The 16402-nt window shown below is 37.5% G+C and overlaps 1 protein-coding gene across 2 annotated transcripts in view; it reads right to left on the reverse strand.

Moving 5' to 3' along the window:
* The window catches only part of RNMT (RNA guanine-7 methyltransferase), a 57954-nt gene that overhangs the window by 30384 nt on the left and 11168 nt on the right, over positions 1-16402 (reverse strand). For both annotated transcript variants that reach the window (XM_075993691.1, XM_012746203.3), the window contains exons 5-10: positions 9603-9715; positions 8661-8842; positions 7997-8161; positions 4500-4617; positions 1435-1536; positions 510-543 (exon numbers count right to left, since the gene is read on the reverse strand). In XM_075993691.1, the coding sequence (XP_075849806.1) occupies positions 510-543; positions 1435-1536; positions 4500-4617; positions 7997-8161; positions 8661-8842; positions 9603-9715 (714 nt within the window). The remainder of the gene's footprint in view (positions 1-509; positions 544-1434; positions 1537-4499; positions 4618-7996; positions 8162-8660; positions 8843-9602; positions 9716-16402) is intronic.

Here is a 16402-nt window from a genome sequence, read left to right on the forward strand (position 1 = left end):
CCATGAGGCCATGGTTAAGATGCATCATTTAGGTCAGTTAACCATTTAGCTCTGTGACCTTGGGTAAGTTACTTGTTTCCAATCATACACACTTCTAACATACCCTGCTTGTTGCTGCTTCACTAAATATTCTAGGATTATGCCTTCACTGCCAACATCTGAGTGACCAGAATCAAATAAAATCATGAAGTGTTTTATATGCCAAATATTCCAATAGAAATCTGAAGTAAAGACATCAATTAGAGATGGCTGTTTGGTACAAATAGGCAATGAAAATGTATACATATGCTCCTGAAAGTTATGCTGAGCACCATCCTGCATTCAGTACACACAGCTGTGCAAGAAAGGGGGATTAGACATATGTATGGATATACATACATTTGTGTGTGTGTAAACACAACACACACGATCTAAAATGTGTCAGAAAAACTCTAAGGTTTTCAGTTTTTAATAACTTCGAAACAGGATCTTTTGAACTGTCAGTTAACCCACACTAATGATATACTCACTTGTAGCTTCCCATTCTGATTTACTTAAGGTTCCCTAAAATTAAAGAGAAAAAGAAAGAAAATTTTAGATTCAGTATGGAAGTGAACATACAGTTATTTTTCAATAATGGACAGAGGTGGCCAAAAGACCCTAACTTCACTGTAAATACACATAAAATTCAGTTAATAGTATTGTGATCTGAGCACATAAAAGAAATCAATGAGATTAACTTTCAAGGCCATCTTCTCACCTCTTTTGCCCCCTGCCAAATTCTCTAGTTTACAGATTCTCAACCAAAGGGTGAATGTGTATAAAGAGGGTGTGTGTGTGTGCAACTGGAAAAAGTATATTTTTAAATTGGAAAATGAATTAAAAAGTCGATTTTGAAATATAAAATAGTACTGGAGGAAGAACTAAGATTTTTGTATTTTTCCAAAGGAATCACTAAATCACTAATAAAGTATATAACCCTAAGAAAATAAATTATATTTAAGTAGCTATCAAAATATGAAAAAAGTACGTACTGCTTTGCACATTCCATTAACTAAAAGGATCTAATGGCAGTTCTAGTAATTAGTGTCAAAAAGGATACATAATATCCTAAGATGTTAGAAGAAATGTGCTATGAAAGTATCTATAATTTCTACTGATGACAAAGTCACAGCTACAGTTAATACTCAAATGCAGGCTTTCACACAGAAGTTAGAAAAAATGAAGATGTAATTTTTCACCATTTAAATCATGGACTCCTGCATTCTATCTAAGGAATGCTGTAAGCAAGTAGTCATAACAAGTCATCCTAACTTAGGGAAAACAAACTATTGTACATCTGATTTGTAAGTCAGTGAGACCAAGTATTATAAGAAGTGAAATAATCTAAGTCTCCATATAATGCATGCTTTCTTTTTCCATTTCTACAAAATACTTTTAAAAATGCATACTTACCAAAGGTAACCTTACTTGACTTTTCTTCATGTACTTTGCTGCATGTTCATAGTCATCCACCTTCTCAGAGGCAAGTTTAGAATTCTCGTTTGCAGGATATGGCTGGGGAAGCAAATTAAAGTCCTAGTTAAGATTTTATAATTCAGAATTAAGCACACAATCACTGAAATAAAATAATTAGGAGAATAATCCCTAAATATTACTACTTTACGAATACAAATTACATATACTTTTCAAATATGGGGGGAAAAAAAGGGGGCAGGATCCTCTCTTAAAGCAGCAATTATGGCCAACTTTTATCACAATCTTAAGATATTTACAGCTGGAGTAGACTACAGAACTTAATCACAAGGACCATTTAGCAGCAAATACTGGCATCTTCTTAACTGCTAGTTAAGGGCTTTTTCTGTTACAACAGAAAGCTTAAAAAGAGGGTATCATTGAAAGAACTAAATATTAAAATCATAGCAATGTAATAGCCATGAAAAGCATAAACAATTAGAATACAAACGAAAATGTTAAGTCAACAGAGAACCCTATTTAAGATAAAAAAAAAATGTGAGTTTAAGAAGATAAAAAAATATAATCCAACCTCCAAAGCACAGGCAGTTCCCATATTTATGTAAGAGTCTGAAGAAGGGTCAGAAAAAAATGCTGGTTTAAAAGTGTTAGCCAAATGTTTTCAAATTACTTTATTTAATAGAATGACCATCCACTCTACAAAGGTTATATATTTTTCATAATGTAGTCATTTATATGATAATTCTTTAACTTTTAAGAAAATGATTCATGAATATCTACTTTGCTATCTTCTTTTTCCCTTTTCTTTATAAGTATCCTAGAGCAAGCTCAGGCATTGAAAACAAAACTATTTAATATTTACTTGCTGTTTAAAAAGTATTTGGCTACTTGAGACTTCAACGCTGCCAGCATGAGCAACTTTACTTTTTATTACATCTTAATGCAAGGGATATAAGAAAGAACATTTATTATCACTAAGCTTTACTGAATTTCTATTTCAAGTGTTATAGTTCTGCCATATTACAAAGTATCAGAACTTTATTTTGAATGACTACCAAACTATTCTGTTGTAAATCTGTTTCTTCAATTCATCATGACTCCTCTGCATGATTTTGTGCCTATCACTGGACTTCCAGTTTCTCTGTTCTATTGATCATTTCCAAAGACCAACCACATATACGATTATAAAGCTGCAAAACTGATCTTTTTTCAAAACTTTCTAAAATGTATATATCCTGGTAAGTCTCCTCTCAAAGAAGTTACTTTTCTAGAACTGTTACCAGAATAAGTTCACTGGTGAAAAAAGGGAAAATAGGCATCAGGACTATAACTACAGTTCCTTGGGCCACATGCATCTTTTTATTCTTTCTTCCTCTGCTCCAGTGCTCCATGAAAGCAGAGAAGTTTCTCTAGTGCTGAGCCCATCTGAAAGATGAATGCTTCAGGAAAAAAACCTTTTACGGCAAATATCAAGAAATAGATCCATTTAAGTCTCTGACCTGGACTAAAGCAGTAAAGCTCTGACTGCTTTTTCCACCTCTGGTGTGGTCTCAATGTCCCCACAAACTGTCCACCCAAATAATGTCTTAACTCTTATGGGGTCATGTCCTTTCCTGCTCCAACTCCTTTACAGGCCTACAGGAGTGACTTGGTCAAGAAGCAGGGAAACGAAAGGATTTTTTCAAATTACATGCTATTATTGCCCATGTACCCAAACAGCTGTCATGAAAGGTCATATCCTCCAGGGCAGTACTGGGGGAGAAGGAAGACTGCTAAAGAAACAGGAAAGTTATTAGTATTTCTTCAAAACAGTCCCTGCTTTCTCCTGCTTCTCTGCCTTTCCCCTCAGTCTTCTTCCTTCTCCAAAGGCATTCTATAAACTCTTTGCACTGCATATAATAAAAAGAATGGAACATTTGTTGATTATGGGTTTCAAACACAATTCAGGGTTTAAATAAGATTCTCCGACTCAAAATTGTGGGGGTGGCTGAGTTTGGATGCAACTTCAATAGGAGACTTTTGTTTGAATACCACCTATAAAAACTGAAGAAAACCCAAGTAAGTAGCCATGTGACCCTGGACAAGTCATTTATCCTCTGAGCCTCAGGCTGCTCATGTAAAACATGAAAAGTAACTGCTCTGCCTACTTCATGGGGGGTAATTATGAGGACAAATAGGACAAAATATGCTTAAAGTACTTAAAAGAACATTCTGAATTGAATAAGCTCTCTAAAGAAGTTTAATGCCCATTTGACAGATATGATTCTGCAGATCAATGGCAAAAATGCTCAACAAATAATTTAGATTTGTCCAATTAAATACTGTTTGATAAAGAAAAAAAGGAAAAGCAATTAATCAATGGCTGTATGCTTATAACTTAGACTACCTTCACTTCTGCATTAGAAGCATAGGAGTCCAGGAGGTGAAGCAAGTCTCAGCAACAACAGTCTAAAAGACTGGAACCTGACTATAGAGTCATCATAGAACAAAATTACCCGCGGTATGACCTTGTCTTGGACACTAGCCAGGAAGGTTAGAAATTACTATTGTAACCAAAGGGAACTGTTTAAAGAAGTGGTTTTCAACTGGGGGCAATTCTGCCCAACAGGAGATATCTGGCAATGGCTGGAGACATTTTTTGGCTGTCATAACTGGGATACAGGGGTGCTACTGGCAAGCATCCAGAGGATAGAAGCCAGCAATGCTACTGAATATCCTACAATGCACAGAACAGCATCTCACAACAGAGAATTATCCAGTCTAAAATGTCAACAGTCCTAAGGTTGAGAAATCCTATTTTAAAGCAGTACTATCTAGAAAATAGAATTTGATAACAGTATTCATTCTTTCATAAAGTATTTACTGACTACCCACCATGCAAAGTTTCTATATGAAGCTGTCCTAGTTGCTGAAGAATCCAGAGCAGTTACAACCTGTGTAACATACGTAACTATTTAGTGTCTAAATGGCCTTGAAAGGATCTCAAAAATAGCCATACAAGTTCCCCATGATCTGGAATTTTTGTAACTTTTCCAAATACTCACCTCCAGGCCCTGCATTCGTTTTAACAGCATTTTATTTTCATTGTTCTTAATTTTTTCTTCATAGAATTCCAGAAATGTTTTTTTGTAGACTAGTTTCATATTGTACTTCTTCACCATTCTGTCCAAAAAAGATTAATGAAAAGGCTTCCAAAATGTTTGTAATTCCTGAATAGTTTACTTTTGCATAACAGTGACATCTTCTGGACTTAACTTAAAAAGCTACCACTTCCTTCATAAATTCACAATAGAGTAATGCAAAATGAATTAAGAGTAACCTATTCATAAGCACGCCAGAAAAAAACATGCATTTTAAATTGGGGGGGGGGCTGCAGATAGCTCTCTATTAGTATAACAAATAGGTCAGGAAGCAAAATGAGAGGAAGCCATAGGGGTTGTGAGACAGGGAATAAGGGCTACAGGGCATACTTTCCTACTGATTCCATTAACACCAGCACTGAAAACAGCTGCCAGCTTCTTTACTGAAAAATTTGCTCTTATCTCTTGGCTTCTCTGGGAAGACACACTGTTAATTTTTACCTGACATCTCATACTGCTTCTTTGCAGTTTTTAATTTTGTTTTGTACTCAGTTTTCTTTTTTACCCAACTTCTAAACTTTAAGGTCTTGAGTTTGACCCAGAGCCTACACTTCTCCCCCTGAAGAGAGCCGAAGTTATCTGCAGCTCAGCTCTCTCTTTTGTCACACCCATAGATGCCACTGCTTATCAGAAATCTTCACCTGGATGTGTCACTGGCATTCTCTAGCTTCCCATATCTAGGGCTGAACCTCACTGAATTTTTTCTCTGCCAATCCTATCTTAGTAGATCCATCTAATGATTCATGCCACCTCCCTTTCCTACTCCCACTAATGCCTCTCTACCTTACTTGGAGAAGGTCCACATTTGCCACCACCTGCTTCCATCCACAGCCCCATTCAGCAGTAACAGTGCAGGAACCACTGTGCCCATCTCCTATTCCATTTTTACTCTCCCTCAATGAATTTTCCAACTGTGGCTGGATTAAGCTTTCAGAAATACATATCTAGTCATGTCACTGCCCCCTTTAACACCCCTCCCTGGGCTCCAGCACACTTAGGACACAAGCCAAAAGTCTTGAACATGGCCTCTAAGGCACTCATTTATAAAGGGATGCTGCCTAATCTTGAGCCTCTTAGGCCTGGCTTCCCTCAGATCCATTCTCAATGGCTTTCTCTCAATTCCTTGAACTGTCAAGCTTTCCCACTTCAGGGCTCTCACATATACTGTCGCCCTGTCGGGACACTATTCTTTCCAGTCTTCAACTGACCACCTCTATTCCTCCTTTAGATCCTGACTTAAAGATCACTTCTCTAAGGGTATCTTCCTTAAATCTTCAACTGCATTATGTCTCCCTGTTAGATCCTCAGGTTTTTTTTTTTTTTTTTGCCTTCACTGCATTTGCCAAGTTTATATTTCTGTAGACAACATGAGGGAGCTTGGAGATGATTTCAGGCAGCATGTAAAGGAAGAGAGGAAAAAAGGGGGGGAAATCCTAAAAAGGTAAGTGGAGGGCTTGTGTGTAGGGTGACAGTTGAGGGGACAGGGTAAGGGGAAACATGGGAGGGCTGCAGGATTTGTACCTAAGAGGCACTGTAATGCAGGATTCTGTTATCTGAATTAGTCCTTCTTGGAAAGACAACATGAACAAAGGCAAGTCTCTTTTATTCTAGAAAATTACTTTTCTTTCATAAATCTCCAAAACAAGCCTTTAGAAATGAAACCAAGTTTTATATTTAAAAAATATCATACTTACAAAGAACTGAGAACAAATGTGACAATTATGAATAGGTTTTGCCATATAAAAGCTAATTATATTTTTGTTGGTTTGTTTGTTTTTTTGACACAGAGCCTCACTCTGTTACCTAGGCTAGAGTGCCATGGCATCAGCCTGGCTCACAGCAACCTCAAACTCCTGGACACAGGTGATCCTCCTGCCTCAGCCTTCCAAGTAGCTGGGACTACAGGCATGTGCCACCATGCCCGGTTAATTTTTTCTATATATTTTTAATTGTCTGGCTAATTTCTTTCTATTTTTTAGTAGAGACGGGGTCGCATCTTGCTCAGGCTGGACTCAAACTCCTGAGCATGAATGATCCACCCGCCTCAGTCTCCCAGAATGTTAGGATTATAGGCGTGAGCCACCACGTCCGGCCTCAGTTTCTTAACAAAATGGCAAAAGGACATCTCAAACCTATACATTTTCAGATTCTGTCTCATCTAAAACCTGTTTCAATGAATAATTTTTAAAAAATTAGACATTAAACTGATGACTTATAACTTTATATTAATAGGTTTATTATAATTAGGCAATTTTAAGTGAAAAAGATTGCTAGCATTTGCTTAACATTTAAAAAATCTTTTGTTTTATTCTTTTATCTTTTGGGGTATGCTAAAATCACCACTTAGTTAACTAAAAACTAAAAAACTAACACACTAAACATACAAAATATACCAAAGACAACTGTTTAATTTATTCTTCCATAAAGTTAAAAGTGGTAACATTTTTGTCAAAGTGTACTAACTTTAAAAATTAAAAAACAAAATGTGATTTGAATTTTTAAATTTTATAAATTGCTTATATTTATAAAATTGTGCATAGTATTTTTCTCATGTTAAGTCACAATGCTATTTGACTTTCTTATATTAAAATATAATATATAAAATTTTTACATATTATAGAACTCCGGGAAATCCTATACCTGTAATTTTACAGACTGAGTCACCATTCAAATAGTTACCAACCAAAAATAAGCAGACAATAAAGCTCTTCTTTTTCTCAATATTCAAAATAAAAAAATTTTGTTTTTAACAAGTAGAAAATCAAGTTTGATCAATTATGATGTGGCCTATATTTAAGTTGACTTTTATGCTTTCCTTGTCAGGGAAATTCTGGTGAACAAGGTATATCACAAGGCCTTGAAGCCTTACCTGAGAAAGCCCGTAACCCCCAGCTTTTCCCGTTTCTACAGTTTGCCAGGATTCCTACGAAGTCAGGTGCATGGGGGAAGACATTCCTGAATTAGGATTTTATGATCAACATTGCCTTGGAGACACAGGCAACTTCAAAGTTGTACTGAAATGCAAGCAACTTTTAATACCTATCTCTGTCAAAAGGAGGGTCTTTGATTGATGAAGACTCATTGTATATTACCAAAGTTACTAGCAGTCACTTAGAAAGAAAAAAAAAAATTGCTATTTGCAATGTCAGTCATTTTGTGCCACAAGGTGAAGGCAACTGGCTCCCTTTGTTAGCCACAGGGTAAAATTCCAAGAATGAAAGAAAAGTTAGGCTGTTAAGAGACCTATGGCACCAATCCTAGATGTAAGGCTTTTTTGCAAGGTTATACTTTTTCTTTGGGCCACATTTAAAATAAGGAATGAAAAACAACACTGATTTTTCCCCCTTTTCTTTCTCTCTTAAGACAAAAAGAGAAGAGTAATAGATTAATAGCATTCTTACTCATTTAGCAATGGAAAATACACCAAGAATTCAGGGACATCCACAACACCTTCCAAGTTGAAGTCATATTTGCAGCCAAATAAAGGATAATATCCTTTCTTCTGAAATTTCACAGTATATATTTCATTTCCAAATGATTCTGTTTCTGAAGCTTCCAGGCGTCTTCTATCAGGGTTATCCCCCAACCAAAATAAAAAGATTAAAATTGTGAATAGCATAGACTTATTTTGTCAGATTATGCACATGAAAAATTACATAACACAACTTTAAAAGATACTTGATTAGCTTTTTAATTGGATTTGAACTACTTTTAAGAAGCAATATACTAAAAGATCACTAGCAGGCTTACCAAAAAAAATTGGCTGGAAGTATGTATCACTCTTATGAAAGCTGGTTAAGCCTCTGTGTACCTGACCTGAAACTTTGCCTACCACTATAACTTTGGTCTCCTAACACATAAAGAGGTTTTAAAAGTTCATCCATAAATTTGTCTTTTGAACTTAAACTTTGAATATCTACTCAAATACATTATCAAAATGTTCAGCACTTGTGAGATTAACATGGCATATTTTGTAAAATCTATTTCTGATAAACATTTACTGCTTAATATTGTATGCTCAATACCAAATATTTTGTAAGCTACAATATATTTAGTAGTACTTACATCAGTTCAAAGCTATTGGGGGTAGTACCAATAAAATAGCCCCCAGGACTAAGTCTCTCACAGGCATTTCTGAGCATCATATCAGCCTGCTCATAGGACTCAAATGAGTAATGGCAGACAAACTGACAACTGCAGATGTCAAAGCACATTCCTGGGTCATGAAATTTGTCCATCAAAAGTTCCTAAAACAAATTAAAATGGGTTAAGAGTCTGAAGTAACTACAACACAGATTAAAAACTTTTTAGTAAATTAATTTGTAGAATTTAAGGTTCCTCCTTTTCCTCAGTCTTCAAACTATCCTTTCTCTTCTGCAGTAAGGGCCATAAAGAAATCATTCATTTATTTTGGTTTAACAGAATAATCTGATTTCCATTTTCATGGTATTTAAAAACTTAGGGATTCTGAAATCATGTTAAAATAAATTGGTCAAATATGACATTTAAAGTTGATCCTTTCACCAGCTTTACTTGGGAGCTAACGTAAAATGGCATTCAACAATAACTTGATAACTTGGGTTAAAAAAAATACCTGGTCTTTAGCATTTAAAAAAATTCATGTTGTTTGGAAGGTAGAAAAAACCCTACCAGACTCTGACACGTTGGGAAAGTACCCTAATAAATTACAAGGTAAACAAAAACATACTGTAAGTTCAGTTCTATTTCAAAATACTGGAAAATAAATCTTGTCCAAACAGAAGAGCAACAAGTGATTTCAACAACTCAATTTAAGTAAAAAATTACCAGAAGTGCTTGGTAGGTCATTTAAGGGAATTTATCATAACAGAATTTCTAGTTGAAAGTGAAAATGCATGTCCTTAAGATTTTTAATGTTTCAAAGCACATTTTAAAAAGTGAGGTTTTTAAAACAAATCATTTACCCAAACAAATCATTTTACATTTTAAAAATGTAAAAAATAAATTGGCCAAAAGAAGAAACTGTACCTTTGAGCAGTCAGCAGTTATAAATTCTGCACTGAAAATATATTCGTTATCACGACGATTTTTCATGTCTTCATACCGCTGCTGACACTGTTTGACAGAAACATCAGCAATATCTGGAAGGACAGAAAGGTGATAGTAACCATCCAGACAGAATGGCACAAATCACAACTGATCTCAACTAATAAACTTCAGCATGAAATCCAGCCTTAGCCCCAGTGAAAAGCTTCTATTTCCTTTAAAACAAAAGTCTTTTTCCAATGCAAATATGCTATTATTTTTCAAAAGGAACTAAAATCTTTCTCAATAGGTACTGATACCAGAAAAGTTCTTATGATTTTTAAATGCTTATTCAAAGAAAAAGTAGAAAGTTTATATTCCAATCTGAATTATAAAATTTAACACCATCTATAAGCCCACTTTTGGAAAAACCAAGTTTCTGTTTCTATAATAAAATGTCATTTGTCCTTTTCTCTATTTTGAGATTTGCACTGATGATGCAAAGGCAATAGGGGGTAAAATACTGGCACCTTATTACAAATACAAAAGCAGTGGTACTAAACAGTATGGTAGTACTCCATAAATTCTTCACCACTATATACTACGCAGGGGGAAAAGCCAGTTTTTCATTTAGGAATGCCCTTCATAAAGCAGTAAAAATTAATTTTATTAAATCTTGACTCTAGGATACATATATTTTAATATTGTGTGATGAAATGGGATGTAACAAAACATTTCTGCCACATAAAGTTTGATGGTCACCATAAATAACAGCCTTGGTATGACTGTACTTCTGAGTTGTGAGCTATACTGGCCACTTTTTTCATAGAAAATCATTTTGACTTGGAAAAATGATTGACAAACTATGGTTATTCAGACTTGAGTATCTGGCACACATATTCTTGAAGATGAACAAAGTGAACCTATAACTTAAATGAAAACAATGGATAGCATATTTATTGCCAAAGATAAAACTTGACTTTCAAGGAAAAAATACAATTCTGAAAAACTTAGATAGACCACCGTGTGCCAGACTTCTTCCCAGTACTTGGACTTTTCTCATCAGCGGTGATATTAAACAAATGTGATGTCTTGATGCCAAATGTAGAAGATCTACATAACTTTAGTAAACAATATTTTCCAAATATTATAAAATCATGAAGGAATTGCATGACAAAGTAATAGATTTGAATATAACACAATAAGAAAAGTTCATCAATAAAGTTTCAGATTCCATATTGTAACTAACCTTTAAGAAATTACCACTTATCAAGTTTTGATGTAGTATCAAAGAGGAATATCTACAACTATCAAAAATGGCTATCTCGAGGGAATCAAGATGGCGGACAAGAAACACTGCCAGACAGAGTGTCTCTGCAGAAAAGACAGATTCCAGCAGAAATTAGAAAAAAGAAGCAAGAAGACGAGCCTACATCGGATGAGGGTCGGAAGGAGGAATACCTGAGACCATGGGAGACACCACGGGAGGAGGTTGCGGAGGAGAACTGGAAGCTGGGACCTCCGGAGCAGCCCGGAGTCCAGTGGGAAGTGTAGGTGGTTCGGCCGTTTCCCCTCCCCTGCATCTGGGACTGCTGGTGGGCTCCCCAGCGGGTGGAGAGACCTGCGGACATCAGTCGAGCGACGCCGCCGCCAGTGAGCGGTAAGCCAGTAGCGGACACGGCACCAGGCTCCCAACTCCCTCCGGCACCTCCGTGTGCACAGACCCGAGCCACGCGGCAGGCGCCATATTGCCTCCTCCTCCCCTCCCCCACACAACCCGCGGCTGCCCAGAGAGACAATATAGCCACCAGCCGGAGGCACCTACAGGGAACGGGACCTTCCTTTTTGGGGCCCTACAGCTGACTAAGGGGAACTCACACTGTGAGCTCCCTACCCGCCAGCCCTCCCAGGTGCTGCTGGCACGGTGATCCCAGGAGAACGGGGCAGATCCTGAGGGTGAGAGACATAGACACAGCTTGGGCTCCCCGTGGGTGAATTGGGACTGGCACTCCTCTCCCTGGTGGGGATATAGTTTGAACTCTGGGACCCAGAGGTCAGACCTGCAGACCAGATCCCATGCACCGAGGTCTCGCATTGCCCGGGGCACAGAAGGGATATAGGTGAACAGCCTGTTGAGGTGTGTGTGCCTCCAGGGGGAGATCAGCGTCCTAGAGGGCAACCCTCCCCCCAAAGGGAGGCTGTGCGCCCAGCCCAGGTGGCATTCCAGCACAGGGAAACTCCCCGCCGGCATCATAGGCAGGGAAGGCCTGGTGGCGTGTGGTCTGGCCTGCTGTCAGACACCCAGGAGTAGCCACAGAGATGGGGACGGTGGAAAGAAGCCAGGTCCCCTTCAGACTGCGGGTCTGAGACAGCCCCAACCCCCCACGCAGACTCTCTGACTGAGCCGTGCCATTCCAGCCCCTCCCTGACAGCTTTTCCTGGAAGCACAGAACAGAACTTTGACCCCTGCTAACTACATTGGTGGTGCCTGAGGGCACGCTTACCCAAACCAGCTCTGCCCAGACTCACTACCAGACCAGCACTCACTGAGGGGGAGAAAAGGACACACCTGGAAGTCCCAGGGCCCCGCCGACCATGTGAGGCACTAGAGTGCCTCTCTAAAGGAACAAGAGTTGATAACAGGACACAAAATCAACAGCGTAGCCTGTTCCTCCAAGCAAGTGCCACCTACTGACAGGGAGGGCATCTTGCACACCCTTTTCACGGCATCTACTGACTCATTATACAGGGAGTAGTTGAATCTCACCCACAGACACCACCTACCGGCTCAGAAACTAAACAAGGTGTGTGAATGCCCAAACAAAAACCTAATGGAAAGAAACAACAACTGATGGACATGGGAAGAAATCAGTGAAGGAACTCCAGAAATATGAAGAACCAAACAGAAAACACACCCCCAAAGAGGAATACCAGCTCCCTAGAAACAGACACCAACCAAAATCAGGCAACGAAAATGACAGAAGAGAAATTTCGAACGTGGATCATCAGAAAATTCAATGACCTGCAAGAACAACTCATTAACTAACAAAAAGAAACCACAAAAAGCCTCCAGATCCAAAAAAAGGATCTGGAACAAAAGTTCACTAAAGAAATTGACACAATGAAGAAAAGTTTAACCGAACTCCTAGAAAAGAAGAATCAATTCAGGGAACTACAAAATGCAGTGGAAAGTCTTAAGAACAGGGTAGATCAAACTGAAAAAAGAATCTCAGAGATTAAAGATAACACCCTCCAATTAAATAAATCAGTCACAGAGAGCAGAGAAACAAGAGAAAAGAGCAAAGCCTACAAAGAGATGTGGGATTATGTGAAGAAACCTAATGTGAGGGTCATAGGGTTACCAGAAGGGGAAGAAGACAACACTCAAGGGTTAGACAAGCTATTTGAAGATATAATAGAGGAAAATTTTCCAGGCCTTGCTCAAAATCTCGATATACAAGTTCAAGAAGCTCAGAGGACCCCTGGGAGATTCAATGCAAACAGGAAGACGTCACGACATACAGTCATCAGACTGACCAAAATATCAACTAAAGAGGCCCTCCTAAGAGCTGTAAGATGAAAGAAGCAAGTAACATATAGGGGAAAGCCAATTCGAATAACACCAGACTTCTCTAATGAGATTTTAAAAGCAAGGAGAGACTGGGGCCACATTCTCACTCTTCTGAAACAAAACAATGCCCAGCCTAGAATCTTATTCCCTCCAAAACTAGGCTTCATATATGAAGGAGATATAAAGACATTCTCAGACAAGCAAACTCTCAGAGAATTCACCAAGACAAGATTACCCCTACAAGAAGTACTCAAAACAGTGTTACACACGGAACACCATAATAAAAACTCACGAATATAAAAACAACCAAAACCCAAAGATTAAAGGCCAGATAACACAATGGCTCAAGAGAGAAATCAAAGCAACAACATCCAACCCAACAGAATGAACAGTAATCTACCTTACCTATAAGTTCTCTCAATAAATGTGAATGGCTTAAACTCTCCACTCAAGAGACATAGGCTGGCTGAATGGATAAGAAAATAACAGGCCAAGTATATACTGTCTTCAGGAAACACATCTAACCTGCAAGGATGCATATAGACTAAAAGTAAAATGGTGGAGATCAGTATTCCAGGCAAGTGGAAGCCAAAAGAAGGCTGGCGTGGCAGTTCTAATTTCAGACAATTTAGTTTTTAAACCAACAAAAGTAGTGAAAGACAAAGAGGGTCATTATATAATGGTGAAGGGCACACTTCAACAAGAAGAGAAAACAATTTTAAATATATATGCCCCCAACTTAGGTGCACCAGATTCATAAAGCAAACCTTACTGGATCTAAGCAAATTGATTAATAGCAACTCCATAATCACTGGAGATTTCAATACCCCACTGACGGCACAAGACAGATCCTCCAAACAGAAAATTAATACAGAAATAATGGACTTAAACAAAACTCTAGAACAATTGAGTCTGACTGACATTTACAGAACATTCTACCCAAAATCCACTGAATATACGTTCTCTCATCAGCTCATGGGACATTCTCTAAGATTGACCATATCCTAGGACACAAAGTAAACCTCAAGAAATTTAAAAATATAGAAATCATACCATGTATTTTCTCAGATCACAGTGGAATAAAAGTAGAAATCAACCCTAACAGAAACTCACATTTCTACACAAAAACGTGGAAATTAAATAACCTCCTACTAAATGATTACTTCATAAATGAAGAAATCAAGATGGAAATTAAAAAATTCTATGAAGAAAACGACAATGGAGAGACAAGTTATCAACTCCTCTGGGACATAGGTAAAGCAGTTCTGAGAGGAAAGTTTATCTCCATAAATGCCTATAACCAAAAGTCAAAAAGATCACAAATAGACAATCTAATGAAACGACTCAAAGAGCTGGAAAAAGAAGAACAGACCAGCCCCAAACCCAGCAGAAGAAGTGAAATCAACAAGATCAAATCAGAACTAAACGAAATTGAAAACAGGGAAGCTATTCAGGAGTTTAATAAAACAAAAAGTTGGTTCTCTGAAAAAATAAACAAAATTGACATGCCACTGGCTAAGCTAACAAAAAGCAGAAAAGAGAAATCTCTAATAAGCTCCATCAGGAACAAAAAAGGAGATAATCACAACTGATCCCAAAGAGATACAAGATATAATTTATGAGTACTATAAAAATCTTTATGCACACAAATTGGAAAATGTGGAGGAAATGGACAAATTTCTAGAAACACACAGCCTCCCTAGGCTCAACCAGGAAGAAATAGATTCCCTGAACAGACCAATCTCAAGAGCTAAAATAGAAACAGCAATTAAAAATCTCCCTAAAAAGAAAAGTCCTGGTCCAGATGGCTTCATACCCGAATTTTACCACACTTACAAAGAAGAACTAGTACCTATCTTGCAGAAACTATTCAACAACATCGAGAAGAACGGAAACCTCCCAGACACCTTTTATGAAGTGAATATTACTCTGATACCAAAACCAGGAAAGGATGCAACAAAAAAAGAAAACTACAGACCAATATCCCTAATGAATATACATGCAAAAATTTTCAACAAAATCTTAGCTGACCGAATCCAGACGCTTATCAAAAAATAATCCATCACGACCAAGTGGGATTCATCCCAGGGATGCGGGGATGGTTCAACATACGTAAATCTATAAGTGCAATTCACCACATTAACAGAAGCAAAAACAAAGACCACATGATTCTTTCAATAGATGCAGAAAAAGCTTTTGACAAAATTCAACACCCTTTCATGATACGAACACTTAAGAAAATAGGCATAGAAGGGACATACCTAAAAATGATACAAGCCGTATATGACAGACCCACAGCCAACATCATACTGAATGGGGAAAAATTGAAAGCATTCCCACTTAGAACTGGAACCAGACAAGGCTGCCCACTATCTCCACTTTTATTCAACATAGTGCTGGAAGTCCTGGCTACAGCAATCAGACAGAAAAGTGGAATTAAAGATATCCAAATAGGGGCAGAAGAGATCAAACTTTCACTGTTTGCTGATGATATGATATTATATTTAGAAAACCCCAAAGATTCAACCAAGAAACTCCTGGAACTGATGAATGAATTTAGTAAAGTCTAAGGATACAAAATTAATACACAGAAATCAGAGGCATTCATATACACCAACAACAATCAAATTGAGAACCAAAGCAAAGACTCAATTCCCTTCACAATAGCAACAAAAAAATTAAAGTACCTAGGAATATACTTAACCGAGGAGGTAAAAGACCTCTACAGGGAGAACTATGAAACACTGAGGAAGGAAATAGCAGAGGATGTAAACAGATGGAAATTCATTCCATGCTGGTGGATCGGCAGACTCAACATCATTAAAATGTCTATACTACCCAAACTGATCTACAGAGTCAATGCAATACCTATTAAAATCCCATCAGCATTCTTCACAGATATAGAAAAAATAATTTTACGCTTCGTATGGAAGCAAATAAGACCCCAAATATCAAAAGTAATTCTAGGCAACAAAAACAAAATGGGAGGTATTAATATGCCAGATATCAAACTATACTACAAAGCTGTAGTAATTAAAACAATCTGGTATTGGCACAAAAATAGGAATATTGACCAGTGGAACAGATGTGAGAATCCTGATATAAAACCATCCTCATATAGCCATCTAATCTTTGACAAAGCAGACAAAAACATATGCTGGGGAAAAGAATCCCTTTTCAATAAATGGTGCTGGGAAAACTGGATACCCATTTGTAGAAGGCTAAAGCAGGA

The sequence above is a fragment of the Microcebus murinus genome, chromosome 17, assembly GCF_040939455.1.
Source record: "Microcebus murinus isolate Inina chromosome 17, M.murinus_Inina_mat1.0, whole genome shotgun sequence".
Taxonomy (NCBI): domain Eukaryota; kingdom Metazoa; phylum Chordata; class Mammalia; order Primates; family Cheirogaleidae; genus Microcebus; species Microcebus murinus.